Source organism: Erythrolamprus reginae, chromosome 6 (assembly GCF_031021105.1).
Source record: "Erythrolamprus reginae isolate rEryReg1 chromosome 6, rEryReg1.hap1, whole genome shotgun sequence".
Classification (NCBI taxonomy): Eukaryota; Metazoa; Chordata; class Lepidosauria; order Squamata; family Dipsadidae; genus Erythrolamprus; species Erythrolamprus reginae.
Window position 1 is genome coordinate 72,331,178 of NC_091955.1, and position 23,516 is coordinate 72,354,693.

Below are 23,516 nucleotides of genomic sequence, written 5' to 3' on the forward strand. Positions count from 1 at the left end.
TCTGTGATACTTAGCTTGCAGCTGTGAGGCAATTCACAGTCCTTCTTCTTTCACAAAATGAAACACACTTTGCTCTGGTTTAGTTTCAAAGTGGGGAAAAATCAGTACACAAAAAGTCAAAGTCAGTAAAGCAGTCATGAAACACAACGATCAGATAATCCTCCACAATGGCCAAACCCACAGGCTGCTATTTATAGCAGCCTCACTAATTACCACAGCCCCACTCAACCACAGGTGGCCTCATTTTCTTTGATAATAATCTCTCAGTTGTTGTTGCCTATGCATCGCTCTCATGTGTGGCTGTATCATTAACTCTTGTTCTGAATCCAAGGAGGAGCTAGATAATTGATCTCCTTCTGAGCTGTCTGCCACACTCTACTCCTCCCTGTCACTCATGTCTTCTTGGGCAGAGGAGCCTTCATCAGCAGATTCCACCGGGGGCAAAACAGGCCTGCAGCATGTGGATGTCTCCCCCACATCCACAGTCCTTGGGGCAGAAGCAGGGCCAGAGCTAACCACAACACCTTGACTATAGGAAGAAGGCAAAATAAATTCATTTCTGAAAACAGTATCATAAAACTAAATGTCCATTTTCATATAATCACAAGTCAAGATTTGATTGAATTGATGTCCCAAATGTAGCCCTTCAGCATGTAGAAAGGACACGGAGTGGAGCAAAGCAGGAGTCAATGAAGAGGCCCCTCCTTCAGTAGTGCTGTTGCAAGGGAATGGCACTGTGTGAACCGCAAGTCCAATTCTGTCTTTTTGACTGGTAGCACCTGGAGGTAACCCAGAGATGGTTATCAACCCAGCATAGAGTAGCAAAATAATGTAGCCCCTCAATCGAAGAAATAAAAATAGTAAATAGTATGGTCATATGAAACCAGGGCCCAGGGGAAGAGCCTTCTCTGGAACCAACTCCCCCAGAGATTAGAATTGCCCCCACCCTCCTCGCCTTTCGTAAGCTCCTTAAAACCCACCTCTGCCATCAGGCATGGGGGGACTGAGATACTCTTTCCCCCTAGGCTTCTACAATTTATGCATGGTATGTTTGTTTGTATGTGTAGTGAAGGCACCGGACACCCCACAGCAGATGCAACACAACTGTTTATTAACAACTTAACTTCAGGTAACATAACACTCTTGACAGGATATTTATACTCAACAAGTCAACCAATGAAAACGCTAGAACTATCCCGCCAAATAGCTCCCCCTGCTGTTGCCAAGGACATGACAGTATGTATGATTGGTTTTAAAATAAGGGTTTTTTAGTTGTTTTAGTATTGGATTTACATGCTGCTTTTTATTATTGTTGTTAGCCGCCCCGAGTCTACAGAGAGGGGCGGCATACAAATCCAATAAATAGATAGATAGATAGATAGATAGATAGATAGATAGATAGATAGATAGATAGATAAGCAAGAAGAAAATATGAAATCCACTCATGTTTAGCAGAATCTCACTCTCTTTTTCAATTGATATCAAACTTGTGTGCTACACTGAATTGCACTTTCGAAAAAGCCATGGAACAAGTTTTTAAAATTAAATTCTACACTCTTTCAGAAGAACATTACACCCATGTTTATATACTATATAACCTATGGAAAGTGCCTGTCAGAAGCAGCATGGGCTAATATACATCTGGGAAAGCCAAGTGCCCTATTTCTTGTGTAGTGAAAGCCAAAACATCTGTGGATGACAGTTCTTATTAAGTGAAGGAAACCACTCATGCCCTCGGCAATATAAAATGATCAGTAAAAGCTAGGCAGATTCCAACCCTAACTATGTCAGAAACCACACTATCAATGAACCTTGCAAGATAATATCCATGGCCAAAATTGTGTCATTGGAGAGAGAACACTACTTTCAAACTGGAGCAGCTAAAAGATTATTTTAAACTCCTTTGGCTGTGGGCTGGCAAGGAGACGAGGGCAATGTCATGAAGACATGATGTGAAAACTTGTAATCTTGGCATGGCTGTGCCACAGTTAAGAAGATAAGCTCAGCATGATAACCTTGAAATAAGTACTGTCCAAGAACAACATCTATCCCCCAATTTCATTTTTTTTAAAGATGCATCAAGCAACAAAACAAGGACACAAAGGCACTCCAAAAACCATTACAATAAAACATTAAAAAGAATAATTCATTACTAACAGACTGTTCCAATCAATAGTCATCACAATGGTTCCCAAACCTGCAAAAAACACTGCAAGGGATTTTGGACAAAAGAAAAGACTTCAAGCATCAATAAGAGAGAACCAAAACCATATACAGTGATACCTTGTCTTACAAATTTAATTGGTTCCAGGACGAGGTTCTTAAGGTGAAAAGTTTGTAAGACGAAACAATGTTTCCCATAGGAATCAATGGAAAAGCGATTAATGCGTGCAAGCCCAAAATTCACCCCTTTTGCCAGCCGAAGCCCCCGTTTTTGCACTGCTGGGATTCCCTTGAGGCTCCCCTCCATGGGAAACCCCACCTCCAGACTTCCGTGTTTCTGTGATGATGCAGGGGAATCCCAGCAGGTGAATCCCAGCAGTGCAAAAACGGGCACTTCACTGGCAATGGAAATCTGGAGGTGGGGTTTCCCAGCGAGGGGAGCCTCAGTGAAATCGCAGCATCGCAAAAACACAGAGGTCTGGAGATGGGGTTTCGAGGACTTTGGTGTTTTTGTGATACTGTGATTTCACTGATGCTCCCTTCCCTGGGAAACCCCACCTCCGGACTTCTAGAATCCCAGCAGCGCAAAAACAGGTGCTTCACTGGCAACGGAAGTCCAGAGGAGGGGCATCCCAGTGGCGGCGGTGGGTTTGTAAGGTGAAAATAGTTTGTAAGAAGAGGCAAAAAAAATCTTAAACCCCGGGTTTGTATCTCGAGAAGTTTGTATGACGAGGCGTTTGTAAGACGAGGTATCACTGTACTCGTGTATATGTTGTGAACCTCCCTGAGTCTCAGGAGAAGGGCGGCATAGAAATCTAATTAATAAACTAATTAATTAATTCATTAAATACAAAATAAACAGATGGCCTGCAGCTGCAGTACACCTTGGTAGGACAGTGGTTAGTCTCGGGGTTGCAGTGGCTAGAGCGCCGTACTGCTAGCTGCTACTATTGATCACCGGCTGCCAGCAGTTTGGTAGATCAAATCTCAATAGGCTGAAGGATGATTCACCCTTCCATCCTTCCAAGGTCAGTAAAATGAGGACGCAGATTGTTGGAGGCAATGCTGACTCTCTTAAATCACTTAGAGAGGACTGTAAAGCACTGTGAAGTGGTATATAAATCTAAAGTATATTGCTGTTGCTACACAGGGCAAGCAGGCTGCCAGCTGCATTAAATAATTGTTTGTTTGTTTGCTTAATTTGTATGCCACCCAACTCCCAAAGGACTCTGATTAAAGAACACATAACTGCAATGAAGAGTCAGGATTGTACATAATTAATAGCCATCCACACCCACCACTGCCTTTGACTGGGAAAACACAGAAATAATAATAAATAATAATACCAACAATACCAAGAGAGCCAAGGAATTTGTAGAATCCTGGCACTCACATGGCCACTGAGAACCGCCCAGAGTCACCTTGCATAGGGATGGGCAGCAAACAAATTTAATAAATGAATAGATGAATTTAATAAACAGATCAGTGGAGCCACATACACTCATAACACTCAGCCAGGTCATATACCCAAATGATCCAGACCATACATAGCAAGGGAGACTAAGCTACATGAAGACAACATTACTCCTAGCAATCAATTTGCCAACACCTCCCAGAAACCTCCAGTCACCAACCACACCTTCTGAATCTAAATTTTACTACAAAAAAAGAAAGAAAGAAAAACACTTCTGAATAATATATATAGAAAACCTTGCTGAGATGTGGGATACAATGCTTGAAAACTTGGCAATGATCTTCCTAAGCTCACAAAAGGAAAAGGCTAAGTACGCATATCAATCCTGGGCTACTTTTTGTTGTGGTTAGCTCTGGCCCAGCTCCTGCCCCAAGGACTGTGGATGTGGGGGAGACATCCACATGCTGCAGGCCTGTTTTGCCCCCCCCCCCCCTGTGGAATCTGCTGATGAAGGCTCCTCTGACCAAGAAGACATGAGTGACAGGGAGGAGGAGACTGTGGCAGACAGCTCAGAAGGAGATCAATTATCTAGCTCCTCCTTGGATTCAGAACAAGAGTTAATGATACAGCCACACATGCGGAGAGCGATGCATAGGCAACAACAACTGAGAGATTATTATCAAAGAAAATGAGGCCACCTGTGGTTGGGTGGGGCTGTGGTGATTAGTGAGGCTGCTATAAATAGCAGCCTGTGAGTTTGGCCATTGTGGAGGATTATCTGATCGTTGTGTTTCCTGACTGCTTTACTGACTTTGACCTTTTGTGTGCTGATTTTTCCTTGCTTGGAAACTAAACCAGAGCAAAGTGTGTTTCAGGTTGTGAAAGAAGAAGGACTGTGAATTACCTCACAGCTGCAAGCTAAGTATCACAGAACTGATAAGGGATTTGTACAAATTACCAGTTTGTTTGGAGATGAGTGCTCTTTGCTATACCAAAAGAGGGCTTAGGTTAAGTGAATTTTCATTATAAAGAACATTGTTTTGAATTTTCAAACGTGTGTGTGTCTGAAATTTGTACCTGTGAATTTTTGCGAGGAGTGTACCAGAGAGCCCGACAGAACACTTTTGCTCTAAGAAAGTCTCACTGACATCCTTCAATAAAACCAATAAGTATATTAAATTTAATTAACACAATTCAACTGCACCAGAGCTTGACCTTATAATATGTTATTAAAATGAAGCACAGGGTGCTCACAACTAGGAGCAATTACTTCCTTCTGCTTCAAAACAATCCCACAGTTTAATTCAATTGTCCAGGATGTAGGGAAAAGATCTTCAAAGCAAAGGATGTGATTTTCATCTTCCTTTACCTCTGACTGAAGCAACTGCGAGGTTCATAGCTGTGTCCTGGACAGAGAAAGAAACTTTTGTTTTCCGCTAATAGCCTCGATTACTGGAACGGTGGTATAAAGCAATTATGCAACTGCAGTAAAACCAAACATGTCATGTCTAAAATGCATGGCAAGCGATGTTCAACTACGCAAACACTACACTCCAAACATTCAACCTACTGTTGCTTACTGACACCGAGGTGATTTTGATTGCTGGGCCTCTTCTTCTGTGAGACTTTTTTCCCCTTTAAGAACAAGAAAAAGAGGGGAAAAACATACTCACAGAGAGATAGCAATCAGCTGATGAATGATCCACTGAGAACATTCCCATCACTGAAGTGTTGTGTAGACCACAAACAAAGGAAAAAACAAAAAAGAGAGGGGAAGGATGAGGGACAAAGCAATAAACTGATGAACATGGTTTAAGTCTGTACACAGAGGGAAGTTTACAAAAACATCTCAGAGCCCCACATAATTCACAAAAGGATTTTTTTTAAAGGAGGAAAAGCACATTCACATTTGCAAGATTTTGTTACTGAATCTTGCAATTTTGATGCAAGTCATTTTAGACCTCTGACATCTGTTTCTTGGTCTGCTCTACTTTGTAGGACTGACACTATTTAAACTTTATATTATGGTAATTAAAATATAGAATATAAAATCGTCTCTTCTCTCTTTTTTTTTCAAAGCAAACAATTTAACAAAGGAAAGTAGGTCTGGCTGTGTCTTGCTTTCGCGGAAGGATTTCACTCAGAAAAACAAACTTTTTCTCTTTCGCCTTTTAAGTTCAAGATCTTCACTTTTAAAGTATTGAGTACCAAAATTTTACCTCGTATGTGCTTATTTCTTCTTCTTTCTGATGATCTTCTTATTTTGGACTTCTGTTGTGTTTCTTCACTTCCTCCGTGGACAGATCGCTATGGCCGCATCCCTGCCGATGCTGGGACGCGGTTCTCCATGCTGCAGCTGCGGGGCTTTCCCTACCCTTTGGGGCAGCGGCGTTCTGCCCCTAGGGACCCAGGAGACCCCCTGTTCTATGTTGAGCCCTCCAGGCTCGAATAAAGCACAAATCGCGCCCTGCAGCACAAAAAAGGAAGAAACAAAGACGGAGCAATGTCTTCGTCCTCCCAGCGCGATCGGAGCATCACCCGGAAGTCCTCCAAATCAACAATATCCATAACGTACATCACCTATACCTTCAATATATATTCATACATCACATATACCAGTGATGGTGAACCTATGGCATGGGTGCCATGGATGACATGCGGAGCTATATCTGCTGGCACACGACCTTTTGCCCTAGCTCAGCTCCAATGTGCATGTGTGTGCTGGTCAGCTGATTTTTGTCTCACCTGGAGGCTCTTGGAGGGCATTTTTGGCTTCCAGAGAGCCTCCTGGATGATGGGGAAGGCGTTTTTATCCTCCCCCGGTTCCAGAGAAGCCTTTGGAGCCTGAGGAGAGTGAAACATGAGCCTACTAGGTCCAGTTGGGAAACAGGCCATTTCTGGCCTCTGGGGGGAATGGGGGAAGCTGTTTTTGCCCTCCCAGGCATTGAATTATGGATGTGGGCATTCGCCCATGCACGATAGCATGCAAGCATGCTCTTTCGGCACTTGAGAAAAAAAAGGTTTGCCATCACTGACATATACCTTCAATATATATACATGGATTTATTTACTATTGAGAAATAACCATAAAATAGATATGCTTGAAAATGCCAAGAATGTATGGCTAGAGAATATTTGTCAGGAAGCTGAATTAATCAAAGCAACAAATTCAGTAGGAGCCCCGAAAGGACAAAAAAAAAATGTGACCATTTTTTTTCAAGAAGCGTATTTATCCAGTTTTAGAACACTTATTCAGAAAAGCAAACTGGAAAATGCAAAGATAAACAGAAACACTTTGCACAAAGAAAGCCTCTTCTCAAAAGGAGCTGCAAAATAGTTTTGCAACCTAACAGCCATGATTTTACAGGATGACGGGAATTTCTTTTACCAGCAAACAATTAAGGGATTGAGGTGAAGACGTAGATGACTTCTTACAATGTTATCCTGAGGCTTTTGAACCTGTAGAGCCATAGGAAATGAACAGTTCCCTGAAACCTTATCTCCACCACTTATGGATTGAACCCTGGATTATCTTGATAATAGCAGCTAGTAGGACAACTGCAAGTTGGATGCAGGCAATAAGCAATATCAGTTTTCAGTAACAGGAGACGCTTGGGCATTGGTTCATCCTCATTTGAAGAAGTCAACAAAAGCTAACAACTACTATTGCATCTCTGATTTTCCCTTTGAGAAGAAGGTTTGTGAGTAAGTGGTAGAGCTGCAGTTTACAGACCTAAACCTGGGGCAAAAATTGTATTGGCGATTCTCATGGATTACCTATGGGCGGTCCTGGATGGAGGGTGTGTGACCCTCCTTGCCCACCTAGATTTTTCAGAGCTTTTGATGCTGTCAACCACAATACATTTTTGACTGCCTGGGAGGGTTAGGAGTTGGGGGAAAAGTGCTATGGTGTTTTGGTTCACCATGCAGGTTAATGGGATGGGGGTTAAGTCAGACTGACAGCTACTTCATTTTGGAATACTTCAATTTAGCATTTTCTTATATACACTGCTCAAAAAAAATAAAGGGAACACTTAAATAACACAATATAACTCCAAGCAAATCAAACTTCTGTGAAATCAAACTGTCCACTTAGGAAGCAACACTGATTGACAATCAATTTCACATGCTGTTCTGCACATTCAACTTTGTACAGAACAAAGTATTCAGTGATAATATTTCATTCAGATCTAGGATGTGTTATTTGAGTGTTCCCTTTATTTTTTTTTAGCAGTATATATATTTATTTATTTAAAACATTTACATAGCCACCCATCTTATAATAAACTCTTGGTGGTGTCCAATCAAAAACTAAAGTATCTTGTTCAACCTCTATATCAAAATGATGGGATGGGTTATCCATATATTCAGAATGTGGTATCATCAATATGCATATGATATTTTTTTTATTCTGGACAGGTTAGATAAGAAAAATGGGGGAAGACATGAACTAGTATGTGGAGATTGAGGGATATGGACAGGGGAGAAAACAGGCTGAAACTCAACTCAAAAGCCATTTGATTCCAAAATTACACCTTTTTTAAATGGGGTTGCATTTCCCCCAAACAGCATGGCCACAAGTCTGGATTCATAACTCTGTGACTGGAGGGATTTTACAGGGCTTTGGCTGATAAATCAAAACTTTTAAAGGTGGCTTTCCTTGGAACAAGATACTGTACCTAGGCATATTCCAGAAATATTAATTATGCACAATGTTCACTTTGATGTGCATTAACAAGATCATATGCTGCAACGTCCTACCGGTCAATGACTACTTCAGCTTCAACCGCAACAACACAAGAGCACGCAACAGATTCAAACTTAATACGAACCGCTCCAAACTTGACTGTAAAAAATATTATTTCAACAATCGAGTTATCGAAGCGTGGAACTCATTGCCGGACTCAATTGTGTCAACCCTTAACCCTCAACATTTCTCCCTTAGACTCTCCACGATTGACCACTCCAGGTTCCTAAGAGGCCAGTAAGGGGCATACATAAGTGCACTGATGTGCCTTTCGTCCCCTGTCCAATTGTCTTTCCTTTCAATCACTTATCATATATATTTTCTTTCTTTCATATATCCTCTCTTCTAAGTTCACTTTACCCTTATATATATTACTACATGTCTATTTTTCTTCCTATGTATTTGTATATTGGACAAATGAATAAATAAATAATAAAATAACATAATTAAGTGGAAATTAGTTTAAAATAATGGTAAAGAATCCAACCTCACAATCCTATGCACTTCTGCTCAGAAGTAAGCATTTTGAACAGAGTGAGCCCTATTCCTAGCTAAGAGTGTAACCATCATTTTCTCACATTCTCTGATAGTACAATTCTTCTCTTGTAGCTCTGAAAAAGTGGAGGATTTTGATGAAGGGAAAAAAACAGCTCTGTTACTATTGTTTGAATAGAGCAGCTCATTCATATTTGTTTAGTTCAGTTTTGTGTAGTATCACCTCAAAGAATGAATCAACTCTGCCTCTGCAGCCTTTTACTTTCCTGTCAAAGGCGGGGTACATTTTTTCCTTTCTACGTCAAGAATGACTTAACAAGTGGGTTTAAGCAGACCACAGCCACTGTACAACCCCAAACATGTGCACCGAAAGAAGAAGGCCTCTGTGCTGTTCCCAAAAGAATTTCTCGATTTCCTGCTACTCACAATTCCCAAAACTAGTCCGCCTTAACATATTTATTTAACAAAGAAATTAATGACACTAGTTAAGGTAATGGTGAGGGTGAGGAGCGGGGGATAATGTTTCCACAGAGCTTTGAGAAAGTTATGTTCTTGAAGAGTAAAAAAAAAAGGGAGGGGAGATAGGGAGTTTTCATATGTTCTTTATTCTGAATTGTGCCTATGTCATACATATAATATAGAAACATAGAAACATAGAAGACTGACGGCAGGGAGAAGCCTCCGTGGGGCCTCTCTAGGAATCTCCTAAGAGGTAACAGGGCCTTCATCCTCCCTGTGGTTTCCCCAATAGCATGCATGATATGCTTTTACATTGATTTCCGTAGGAAAAACTGCTTCTTCTTACAAACCTTTCTACTTAAGAACCTGGTCACTGAACGGATTAAGTTTATAAGCAGAGGTACCACTGTACTTTATTTCAATTTAGGATGACTGCTAAGTAAGACAATTAGTAGACATTATTATTAAAGCAAGGTTTGTACAGACACTGTTTGTGCTCTGTTCTTTTGTCAGGAAACTGAGTCAGAACAAGCTATGGGATTTTTTCCAAAGGATTGCCCAGTTCTCAGATCTAACTCGTTCAGGTTCCTGTATGAGGCTGTGTAGATGTCAATAGCTAAAGCGTCACAACTATATAAAACAAAAAAACACCAAACCCTGAAAAGTCTGGGAAAAAAATACTTCCTTTTTCTCTTCCTGCTTTTTATTTCAGGAAATCCGTCATCTTGTTGAAAATAAAAGCAACACGGGCAGAAAGGATCAAAACAAAAAGTTACAATGCATAAAAGTGAAAATAAATTTCTCCCCCATTGTTCTTTCACTCGCTTAAATAAAGCCGTGTTCCCTGCTTGTTTTGAAATCAACAGGTTTCCTCCACGTTCCACAGTGTGAATTCTGCACATTTTAAAAAATGATATGTTTTCCTTACACTCAGTGCTGCTTTTAAAGAAAAAAGAAAGAATTCCTTCCTTTGGCAGGTGGCAATTTGGGATTAATTGGCCCAAACTTGTGATTTCATGGGCAGCTTTTTGTACACGATCCATTTGCCATTCCTCTAGAACTTTTCACAATTCCTCTGGCTAAAATACTGGCAAAACTTTGAGGATTTCTTTTAAACAGACCTTTGTACTGAACTTGAGCTGTATCTCGTGTCACGATTGGGGAAAGCTTCTTGAGTCATATAAAAAGGTTTAAATGACACAATCTTGGAAAGACAGTAGCAAAAGCTCCCTGTCTAGCCAGGACCCACCAGCTGCTACAATAGCATGCTCTAACTAAAGCAAGTATTATGATCAGAGGCCTGTGGTCTGAGGTTTCTTTGTTCCAGAAGGAAAGAGACACCACAAATTATCCTCCAGCTTTTCAAGGGCAATTATGGAAACAATAGCCAAGTGCTGGGTAAGTCTTTTTTGAGAGCTTGTTCTCCATTGTGGTTTACCACAGGGCAAAGAGACCACCAGCTGGGAGAAACTTTAGCAATCAACTTGGTTCCTTAGAAAATTACACCTCAAGTCAATATTAACTTCTTGTCAATTGTTAATTCCTATGAATAAACATACTAGAGCGTAGGCCTTTAAAATTACTGCGCTGCTAAATGAGCGGGAAGCATGCCAACTCATGTTGCTGAGAGAATTACGTCAATGAAATTTGTCCACCAGCATGCTAAGATTTTCACTGTTCTTATTTCCCAAGATCAGGCTGAAGTTTCCAATTCTTGAGTCTTGCAAATTATTATCTATGTTTTTGCTTTATTTTAAATATATACAGTGTTCCCTCGATTTTTGCGGGGGATGCATTCCCAGACCGCCCGCGAAAGTCGAATTTCCGCAAAGTAGAGATGCGGAAGTAAATACACCATTTTTTGGCTATAGACAGTATCACAAGCCTTCCCTTAACACTTTAAACCCACCATTCTTACTGGTGACTTGAGGTGTAATTTTCTAAGAACCAAATTGATTGCTAAAGTTTCTCCTAGCTGGTGGTCTCTTTGCCCTGTGATAAACCACAATGGAGAACAAGCTACTTTGCTCTCTTCCCTTGTCTTGCTGTTTTTATGCTTTTCAAAAATAGGATAATAACTTGATAGATGTGCTGGACTGGGAAGCAATACACAACAAACATTGATGTAAAAGTCTGTAGAGATTTTTCAGTCGTCTGTCGTCCGTCCATCCCCGCCCCCTGCGGTCAATGGCACTTAGCACTTAGACTTATACACCACTTCACAGTGCTTTTACAGCCCTCTCTAAGCAGTTTACAGAGTCAGCATATTTTCCCCAACAATCTGGGTCCTCATTTTACCCATTTCGGAAGGATGGGAGGCTGATAGTAGGATTTATGATAGAGAATACCCATGCCAACTTTCAATTTGACAAAGAAGGTTGGCATTTCTTGTTTTGCAGAAACGCCATGTGGAATATTATAAAAAAAATAAAGGATGGGAGATAGAGGTTCTTTTTTATTCTTTTCCTAAAAGACTTAGTTTGGGATTGAATCCAAGAAACAGAAACGCTGCTGGTAAAAACTCTTTTGATTTCTCCTATGGAATGAAAATAATCAGGTCCTATTTTAACAACCAAAAAACTCCCCACAATTTTCTGTTTGAAGAGCTATTCTGTTAAGGTCAACTTCAAAAATTAAGGACCATGAAAGCAAATCCCCAAGCCTTTAAAATTGTCCATTTATTATACATGTTCAAGCTGCATCAGGACTGCAGCTTGAACTAGCACGGGAAATAAATCCTGGAGACTTATTTAGGGATGCTTTGTTTTATTGCTATGGCTATAGTAAATATTTCGAATGTACATCTCTACCTAGAAATAAGCACATATCAACTTTATACAAATCTGGGATCCCTTGTGTATATGAGAGAAAGATGGACTCCAGAAACTGCTCGCCTAAATGAGAACAGCTGTCACTTTATTGCCCCGCCTTTTAGACTGATATTAATTGCAGCAAGAGCAAACGCTTGATTTCAAGTGGCATTTATGAGGTGCAGATATCTGAAAAGCTACAGAGGGCACTGGAGACCACTTTGGTAAAACCGTAAGTTTTGTCTTCATCAGGCAACATAAGCTGGATGTTACAATGGCAGGTCTTGTATCATGTACATATCACTAAAGGTGATCTCTCCTATCACCTCTCCAGAGATGGGGCTATTCTATTTCAGTACCAGTGCAAGTTCCATTGTCAATCCAATTGTCTGAACACTGTATGAACACTATATATCAGGGGTGGCAAAATCGATGTCATTGAGGGCCACATCATGGTTGTATTTGATCTTGGAGGGGCATGGCCGGGGGGTGTAGTCAGTATGACATCACTTGTGTTGGGGGCGCCTGTGACGGCCCGTAGTAAAAACAGGCTCCCATTATTGGCTGCGACAGTCTCTTGCAACCCTCTACCGGTGAAAACGAAGGCTGGGTGCAGCCCACACAAGGTATGTTTTCTCTGGAAGAGGCACCACAGGCCAGTCCTTCACTGTTTCTAGGGCAGTCTTGCAGGCGAGATCTAAGCACCCCACAGGCCAGATCCAGCCCCAAGGCCTTGAGTCTGACATCCCTGCTGTATTGACGACAGGCCACCATTTCCAGTGCTACAGGAATGGGCCAGGAGCATGTGCGTGCATGTGCACACATACACACCCAGCGCAATATTTGGCTTTTGTGCAAGCACAGAAGCCAAATCTTGTGTGAGAATTCACCAATTTTTGGCATTTTTTGCTTCTGTGCATGCGCAGAAGAAAAAAATAGCCAGAAATTGGGGAAAATGGCTACTACTGCAGCTCGGAGGCCTCTCAGAGAGAAAAAGAGCCTTCTCCTTACAGGTAAAAGACCTCCAGCTACGCCTGCTGCTCATTCTGGCTGCCCCTACCCATTTCCCGCCTCGTCCCAGCTGTTCGTTCCGGCCGCTCCCACCCGTTCCCCACTGGCCACCACATTCCCACCGTTTGTTCCAGCCACCCCTCCCCATTCCCCACCAGCCACTGTGTCCCCACCATTTGTCCCTGCCACCCCGCCTATTCCCTGCCATGTCCCTACCACCTGGTCTCTTTCTCCCCTACCTTTTCTGCTGTTTCTTCACCCTCTTCTGGTGCCGCCATAGCCTGTTGCTGCTGGCTAGGGTTCTCACTGAGCCTCTCTGGCATGCAGCAATATTTGACTGCTGCACATGCACAACAACCAAAATCTTCTGTGAGCATCCTTGCACAAGTGAGATTTCTGCAATTTTCACGTGTTTTTATTTTTAAAAAAAACAGCAAAAATCACCAGAATCTCCCCATTTGCACCCGTGAACTGGTGCCAGTAACCTGGAGCTGGCCGCGCAGTTCCATTTTTCCTACCGAAACAGTGTTTCCCAGCATTCCGGCTGGGGCCCACTCCCAGCTGTATGGCTAACTTTGGCCAGCTCTCTAACTGGATTTTATTTATTTATTTATTTATTTATTTATTTATTTATTTATTTATTCATTCATTCATTCATTCATTCATTCATTCATTTATTAGATTTGTATGCCGCCCCTTTCCACAGACTCCGGGCGGCTTGCAACAATAACAAAAAAACAATGTATCACAAATCTAATATTAAAAAGTCTCTTGTTGCAGACAGGAAATTATTTCAGCTAGCCCCTAGATTTATTGGAAAAACAGGAATAACTGGGGGGGGGGCATTGAACATTCAAATGACCAATGTTTTGTGCAACTGAGACTTGGAGAGTTCACCCTGTTGCTTTACTTATAGTGAATAGTTCATTTGTCTCCAGTGTGACAGTGTCATTTCCTATTCCATAACTCTACCAACTTCTGCTTCTATGATCAGTACAGGCGGCTTTGTAAATTCAAATAACTTTATCCTGTTTGTTTTCCTGTTTCTCATAAGAAAACAAATCTTAACTAAACAAATTCTCCAGAGTTCCAGGGTTTATTTTATCCAAGGTTTCAGTACAAACATGTTTGTTCTAGCTAAACTCTTGCCATGTCCTTTCTTAATTATATTCAACACCTTCCCACGAGAACCGTGACTGGGGTTATATAAATAGACTGCTTGGGTCCCAGTTTCACTCTTGAGGCAGTTATGCCCTTCATGCTTATAGCACAAGAACATCATTAAAGTGGAAGTCCATTGTGCAGTAGAGTTATTGATTGCAACAAGAATTACCTACAAGTGAATATACATGGGAACTGGATTATACCAATCTTCCTCCATAAGGACCGTAAGATTATTTTGGGGAGCCGTGATGCATATTTTGTTTCATCCAGCAGTGCAAAAGCATCGTCTATAGGAAAGATGTTATCAGCTTCCTGAAATCCACTGGAGAAGTATTTATTTATTTTTTATTTATTTATTTTGTCCAATACACAATGAGGGTTTTAGTGGGTATATATCTATATACACATAGTAAAATACATGATGAAGGTTATAGGGGAGATACTCATAGTAGAATATATCTAAGAAAGAATAGAAAAGAAGATATAGTAATAGAACATATCAATGAAAGAATAGAAGAAGAGATATAGGAATAGAAGAAAGGTATAGGAGATATAGGAGAGCAATAGGACAGGGGACGGAAGGCACTCTAGTGCACTTGTACTCACCCCTTACTGACCTCTTAGGAATCTGGATAGGTCAACCGTAGATAATCTAAGGGTAAAGTGTTGGGGGTTTGGGGATGACACTATGGAGTCTGGTAATGAGTTCCACACTTTGACAACCCTGTTACTGAAATCATATTTTTTTACAGTCAAGTTTGGAGCGGTTAATATTAAGTTTAAATCTTTTGTGTGCTCTTGTGTTGTTGTGGTTGAAGCTGAAGTAGTGCTAAGAATGGAAAGAGGAAAAGAATATCAGGGAGAGGAAAGTTTGAAAGGGGGAGCAAAAGTATCTTTCTAAGCGTAACGGAATGTGTCATGCTCCCATCAGATCAAAATAGGATGAACCAGAGCTGGGCCCAATGGAGTTGAGGGGATGGCCTTATTAGCTGAGGAAGATGGGGAGGAGCAGGACGAGGCAGCTCTGGGCCACTAGGGCTTAGGACAGTTTGCCAGAAGGGAGGAATGAGGGTAGGATGACCAAGAGAGGACAGGCAGTGAAGAGCAATGGAGCTCAAACAATGAGGAGGGACTGCCCCCTCCTGATCCCCAAGCATGGAGAGTGGAGAGCAGGCAGGAACAGCGAACACTTGGGGACTTAGACTTAAGGAGATACTGTGGGGAGGGGCATTCAAGCTGAATTTGTGGGTATTTGTGTGCTGTTGACGTTTGGAGTTTGCTGGACTTCTTGCCTTATACCTTTGTGTCCTGGATTCATTGACTTATTCTCTTGCCCCATTGGACTTCTTGGCTTGAAGTCGTTGTACTAAAAGTGTTTTGCTGGACTACTTGCAGCCAGAGCCTTCTGGAGGGATGTGTGTACCTGTGAGCACTTTCCTCTGGGACTGGCCATAAATGGGGAGCATTTGGGGGAAAGTTGGAGCAATAAAGAGGCATTTTGAGCTGTCGTTGCCACTGTGCCTTGCCCTGGGTCATCACAGAATGTACGGATGACCTTGAGGAAAGGGGAAAAGAGATGTTGCCTGGGAAACAATAAGACAAGAGGCTGCAGTCCCTTAATGGTCAGCAAAACAAAGGAAGAACCTGATTTGATGGAGCAAACCTTTAAACTGCAGTGCAGGAAGTTCATACTTTCAAACTTGCAAGATCTGTCAACGTAGCCTTATAATAAAATAGATTTAACTTTGTTTGTTTGTTTATTTATTCAATTCAACTTCTATGCCACCCAATCCCAATGGGACTTAACTTTTCTAAATGTGTTCCTTGTCTGGTTTACGACAAAATAAATATGCGCAAACTACTTACTGCTCTTCTTTTGTGGGCACATTCTTTGTAATGTAATTCTCATATGACTGTTATGGATAAAGATGTACTACTAGAATTTGTATATACACTGTAGATCTTATACTGTATGTACCCATCTAAAATAGAACTCTTGGGTTCATAGCCATAGCCTACATACAAATCTCTGGGTCATTTGGAGCAGACCTTGCCTTCACAGTTAAGGTCAAAGATGGTTTGGCTTTATAATCATTGTAACCATTGCTGCAATTCCTCAGGCAGGGCCAATCAAGATTGTGACCCATATCATATGAGTCTCATAACCAGGAATAATTGTCATCAATGCTGTTAGCGATGGGAGGAACAGATCACAACCTCTGAATTTCCTGAGTGTGGGGCTAAGTGTGCAAGCACCCTTCAGTTTAGTTTGCCTGAATGCAAAGCCATGTTTCCCATTCTAAAGCTATATTAAACAAGAATGGCAATATTGCTGTGGAGAACAGGTCCTAGCCTTGGCCATGACTATGATAACCTTGCCCTCTCACCTTCCCAAAGAACTGTGACATGTGCTCACAATTCTTTGGGAACTTGACATGTGGTCTTCATGATTATAGGAATTTGGTACTCTGCGCTATGAAGTACTCTTAATTTCAAAAATAAAGCAAGATATTGGAAGTTTGTTACTTTGCAACCTTTCTTACTAATCAACCTAATGGAACAGAGAGCTTCAAGTGAAGAATTTCTTATATATAGAATTGTCACAGATGGAGATAACATTCTCCATTCTATATTTAGATTTTACCAGGATTCTCTTTAAAGAGCAAACTGATGATTGAATGAGAATAACATATTTTACTGGTTTTTAAAGCTAAATATAGTTTGCATAACCATATTTGATGAATCTAAAGTACTAAGTTTTGATATTTATACTTGAAGATGGTGGTCATCTTCAAATTAAAAAAAAAAGATTCAGGAGGATAGAAGGGAGGTATTTTAGCCGCTCCAATTTTATTTATTTTTATAAAAAAATATTTATAACATGCTCCAGTCCTTAAAGACTATGGGCACTATCCAACATACAATGCAATAAAAACAAAATAATCCAAAATAGCAATGACAGGCAGCTAACTATGACAATTCTCCAAACTATTTTTAGGCCAAATCTTTCCAAAACAGTACTGGGATTAACTTTTCCTAAAAGGAGGACTGGTCAATGTTGCTCATATTTCTTAGGATAAAATGTTACAGAAAGGGAGGGCTACCATGACCCCCAAAACTAATAATCTTACAAATGAAGAAAAGACCCTCAACAGCCCTACGTGGCATTGGGCCAGATTACTTGCGGGACTGCCTTCTGCCGTATGAATTTCAGCGACCGGTTAGATCCCACAGAGTTGGCCTTCTCCAGGTCCGGTCAACCAGACAATGCCACTTGGCGGGATCAAGGGGAAGAGCCTTCTCTGTGGAGGCCCCAGCTCTCTGGAATCAACTCCCATTGATTAGCACTGCCCCCACCCTCCTCGCCTTCCGTAAGAGTCTCAAAACTCATTTATGTTGACAGACTTGGGGCAATTACATCGTAGGTCCCCTGGCCGATAAATGTTATATATAATAATAATTATTATTATTATTGTTGTTGTTGTTGTTGTTGTTGTTGTTGTTGTATGCCACCCTTCTCTGAGGATTCTGGCTGAGGTCTGAATGTGTACAATTGATTTGTAAAATAATAGGGATTTTAGATTAGTTATTTAGTTAGTTAATTAATTGGATTTGCCATTGTATTTTATTTGTTTGTTTGTTCGTTCGTTTGTTCGTTCATTTGTTCATTCATTCATTCATTCATTCATTTATGTATTTATTTATTTATTTATTTATTTATTAAATTTGTATGCCGCCCCTCTCCGGGTGGCTCACAGCAGTAATAGAAATACAATACATAATACAAATCTAATAATAAAAACTAAAAACCCATAATTTAAAAAACATGCACACAACATACCATACCTAAACAGTATAGGCCTGGGGAAGTTATCTTATATTATATATGTAGTAAGCCGTCCCGAGTCTTCGAAGGGGGGCAGCATAAAAATCCAATAAACAAACAAATAAATAAATAAACAGGTTACCAAAAAAAGTTCCAAAGTTCTATTTTATTCCTGAGACTATTCATCACGTATATGAAGCCTTTGCATGAGATCACATTAAGATTTAGAATAAAGCATCATCAATATGCTAGTGACATCCAGCTCTACCTCTTTTTCATCAGATTTAGTACTGGCAGTGAAAGTGTTGAATCAACATTATGGACTGGGTGAGGGCCAACAAACTGCAGCTCAGTCCAAAGGAGCCAGGAATAGAGTTAGTGGAAGGCTTATCTGTCCAGCAGAGTGCCATTCAGCATGTTCTGGAATTGGCTGCAGGCCTTTAAATAAATGGGTTTATAGCTTGGAGGTCTTCTAGAACTTTCATGGTCATTAGAGGCCTACTGTGACACAGAGTGTCTTTTACCTCAGCACACTGATCTGCCTGTTATCATTCTTCTTGGCCAGAGATAACCTTGTACAGTCATTAGTATCCTAGCAACAATTTATTTTACTTGTTTGTTTGCTTGCTTGTTTGTTTGGTGGTTTATCTATCTATCTATCTATCTATCTATCTATCTATCTATTTATTTATTTATTTATTTATTTATTGGATTTGTATGTCGCCCCTCTCCGTAGACTCGGGGCGGCTAACAACAGTGATAAAAACAGCATGTAACAATCCAATAGTAAAACAACTAAAAAACCCTTATTTATAAAAACAAACATACATACAAACATACCATGCATAAATTGTAGCGGCCTAGGGGGAAAGAATATCTCAGTTCCCCCATGCCTGACAGCAGAGGTGGGTTTTAAGGAGCTTACGAAAGGCGAGGAGGGTGGGGGCAATTCTAATCTCTGGGGGCGGTTGGTTCCAGAGGGCCGGGGCCGCCACAGAGAAGGCTCTTCCCCTGGGTCCCGCCAAACGACATTGTTTAGTCGACGGGACCCGGAGAAGGCCAACTCTGTGGGACCTAACTGGTCGCTGGGATTCGTGTGGCGGAAGGCAGAACAATACCTTTAATTTAATTTAAAGTATTTATCTGTGGGATTGCCTTTGAAAGTTATTCTCATACTTCAGTTAATTATAAAATAAAAGTGTACTGAGTAGAAATAAACATATACATATTAAGTTCTTTTTTTAAAAAAAAATCCTGATTATTTTTGATCCTAGTTCAAGGAGGTGGTATAAACTTATACTTTCACAGATACAAACTACAATATCTGAAATTTGGGGTTCTCTTGGATGCATAGCTTCTATTCAAGGAGCAGGTAACAGCCATGGCCAGGAGAACTTGTATATTAATTCCCTGTGTACCTGTTGTAGATTTCAAGATAGTTCTAGGCTGCATTAACAGAGGGATAAAATCAAGATCTCGTGAAGTGCTAATACCATTTTATAAGGCCTTTGTAAGGCCACGATTGGAATATGGCATTCAGTTTTGGTCGCCACAATGCAAAAAGGATGTTGAGGCTCTAGACAAATTGCAGAGAAGAGCGACAAAGATGATTAGGGCCTGGAGGCTAAAACATATGAAGAATGGTTGCAGGAACTGGGCATGGCTAGTTTAATGAAAAGAAGGCACATGGGAGACATGATAGCAGGGTTCCAATATCTCAGGGGTTGCCACAAAGAAAAAGGAGTCAACCCAGGGGTGGGCTCCTATGGGTACGGTCAAGTATGCAGTACCGGTAGAAAATTTTTTGGTCAGGTACAAAATTTTGATATTTTTTTTCCCTTCTGGGCTCTGGGTATGTTTTTCCTATCACAGTAAATGAGGTTGAATGTGTATAATTTTAGAAGAACTGTACGTGCGTCGGTGTGTGTATATACACTTTATATAGTAGATAATCAGGGGTGGGCTACTGCCCGGACTGGCGAGAACTCAGTGGGGTAGCGAAAATGGAGCTCCAGCCCACAGCACCCAATTTGCACTGAAAGATGTTAAAAGAAAATGCATAAGCCACGGCCACAATGTGGTAGTAAAAATTTTGCTAGCCCATCACTGAGTCAACCTATTCTCCGAAGCACCTGGGGGTAGAACAAGAAGCATTGGGTGGAAACTAAACAGGAAGAGAAGTAACTTAGAGCTAAGGAGAAATGTCCTGAGATTTAGAACAATTAATCGGTGGAACAGCTTGCTTCCAGAAGTTGTGAATGCTCCAACACTGGAAGTTTTTAAGAAGATGTTGGATAACCATCTGTCTGAAGTAGTGTAGGGTTTCCTGCCAAAGCAGTGGGTTGGACTAGAAGACCTCCAAGGTCCCTCCCAACTCTGTTGTTGTTGTTGTTATATCAGGAGGCACTAATCACAATCACTCATGGTTTAGTGAAAATTGAATCATTGCAACATATTCTATGGGAGGCAGCCCTTGAAGAGCAACTGAGAGCTTCAAGGTTGTCCGGAGTGCAGCAGCATATGGCCGGAGTAGGCAAAATTGGCTTTTGTATGACTCATGAACTTCAACTCCCAGAATTCCTGAACCAATCATGCTAGCTCAGGAATTCTGGGAGTTGAAGTCTTCATGTCCTCAGAGAGGGGTGGCATACAAATCCAATAAATAAATAATTATTTTATAATTATAAGTAAATTATTATAATTTACTAAAAAAATTTACTGAAGTTTTTTTTAACAGATGGGTGCCCACATGCCTTGGATAAATACATATACAAATATATTAATTTCACTAAATTCTTACATGTACACTAAGACCTTTAGAGCCTTGGTATTGGGGCCTTTCCTTGTCGGTGGCTATGCAAAACAACTTTTTCAGCTATAGTCTTCTAACTCTATTTTGTCTTTTCCCAGCATGTATTCCCTTTTATTGCATTTCAGCAAGTTAAAATACATTTTTAATTTCTACGCTCCAAATAAAATAATATGCTAATTTCAAACAAAAATGCTGTTTAAAGGAATATGTTTTCATTGTTTTGTATTAATGCAAACTGTTCTTACATTTTTTTATTTTGCCATTTTAATTTGTTACGAAGTCTCCTGGAACAATCTGCTTTTGAAGGGTGGCATATCAAATTTAAGAACAAATAAATATAATGGTTTAAATGCAAGTTGGAAGACTTTTACACAACAGTTGGTGTTCGCAAATTTAACATATTTTAAAATCCCCAAATAACTTCCACCAATATCTCAGCAGAGTGTGTGGCAGCTGCTTAAAAAGTTTGCACATCTGAAAAAATCTGTGAATTTTGTTAAAAAACAACTCTTGTGCGCTCATGTGCAACTGCCACACATCTAGGCTTTGTTCTCCAGCAGATATTGACAAAAGTTGTTGGGAAGTGCTTGTTGAAAGCTTCACTCTCCATAGGATTCACAGACATATTTTCTTTTGATCATATGATAACCAAATGCTTCCAGGATCTGTTGAATAGATCCAGACTGAAATCACAACATTGCCACAGGCTTTCACGATTTCTTTCCTCTTTCAGCTCACAACTCCAGTTTTTCCAATGGTCATCAAACTTGGACATGCTCATGCAGGAATGGGAAAGGTAAGGACATGCATAGACATTTTCACATGAATATAATACTGCAGAATCTTTTCAGTCCAATAAGTCAAACTTCTAAAATCTTTCTTTCAGCCCTTCATTAAAAGAGGTAAGTTAATACAGTGGTACCTCTACTTACGAACTTAATTCGTTCCATGACCAGGTTCTTAAGTAGAAAAGTTTGTAAGAAGAAGCAATTTTTCCCATAGGAATCAATGTAAAAGCAAATAATGTGTGTGATTGGGGAAACCACAGGGAGGGTGGAGGACTTGTTTCCTCCAAAGAGATTCCTAGAGAGGCCCCACGGAGGCTTCTCCCTGCCTTTTCTGGTTATAGTTTCAGAGGCTCAGGTTTGTAAGTGGAAAATGGTTCTTGAGAAGAAGCAAAAAAATCTTGAACACCCGGTTCTTATCTAGAAAAGTTCATAAGTAGAGGCATTCTTAGGTAGAGATACCACTGTATATTGATCATGTTGGCCAGACCATATGAAAGAAACAGATGTTTATTATCTATATTGCAGGATATTGAAATAAAAAGGTTACAGGAAATATAATATGATGAGGGCATGTATAGTTTCTTCCAGGGTAAATTCACAAAACATATCAGGGATAATGGTTTCACAGGAAAGCTAAGTTCTGTTTTTCTTTGTGTAAGCAGTATTTTTAATTGCAGAGCCTTTAAAAGCAACATGGCAAAATATCCCTGCTTTTCTTTTCTTTCACATATGTCTATGTGAATTCAGTTTTAATAAAATAAAGCAAAAATAAACACTAGGTTATCCATTGTAATTGAAAATAACAATACAGGTACCTTATTATTACTGAGAATAGTTCTCAAACACTACAAAATATCATTCAGATCTGGCTCAGCTGATATAAATTGTTAGGTCATCATTTTTATAACTTGGTTTTTCTGCCCAATAAGCCATTTTTCCTGGAATTCTGTTTCTATATCATTATCTTGTTTGTTCCAAGGCAAATAAGAACTTGAATCTGGACTTAAGTGACAATTCATTTGTAAGGAGAAAGTTAAGACTTCTTCAATCTAACAAGCACTTTCTCTGCTTGGCAAACTTTGTAAGGAAGAAATTAAACTAATCTGAGATACAGTTAATTACCTGGTTTATGTGAGTCTTGCTTAATCATGATTTTTTAGGAAATCACAATAGCCTTAGATCATACAACACAGGCCATAACTCAATCTATACAATCAAAACCACAGTGTGATTTAGTACAATTTGCAAACCTACCAAATATATAGCAAACAAATGACAGAATAAAACTGGTAGAATTTAAATTGAGAGTAAAAAAGCCAAAACCTAAAATGTGAACTGGCTATACCATTCTATAATATTTACATGTTTTCTTAATTTTAATATGGTTCGGTTCCATTTGAATTAAATACTGGGCCACAGTGACCCTCCGCTCCTTTAAAATGCATTTGGTATTCCAATTATGGATTGGAACAATCCACAAATTCGACAAATTAGCCCAGACAAAGGAGCATCTATTTCTAAAAGGAAAACATCATCACTCTGCAATCCAGCATTGTCTAAAGACATTTCTGTGGCTAGGTGACCAGCACGACTATATGCCAAAGCTCAAAGAATGCTATTACCTTCCCACCAAAGTGGTACCTATTTATCTACTCGCATTTGCATGCTTTCAAATTGCTAGGTGGGCAGGAACTGGAGCAAGTGCAGGGGACTCACCCCATCATGCAGTGCTCGGGTCTCAAACCCAGACTGCCAATTTTCCAGCCGTCAAGGCCAGTTTTTTTAACCACTGAACCATAACACTCCATGAATGCATATGCATATACA

At 40.2% G+C, this 23,516-nt stretch overlaps 1 protein-coding gene across 1 annotated transcript in view; it reads left to right on the forward strand.

The window, feature by feature from the left end:
* SYN3 (synapsin III) overlaps positions 1-23,516 on the forward strand; it is a 213,934-nt gene that overhangs the window by 143,213 nt on the left and 47,205 nt on the right. Inside the window, exon 6 of the mRNA XM_070756238.1 lies at positions 21,635-21,697. Within this exon, the coding sequence (XP_070612339.1) occupies positions 21,635-21,697 (63 nt within the window). The remainder of the gene's footprint in view (positions 1-21,634; positions 21,698-23,516) is intronic.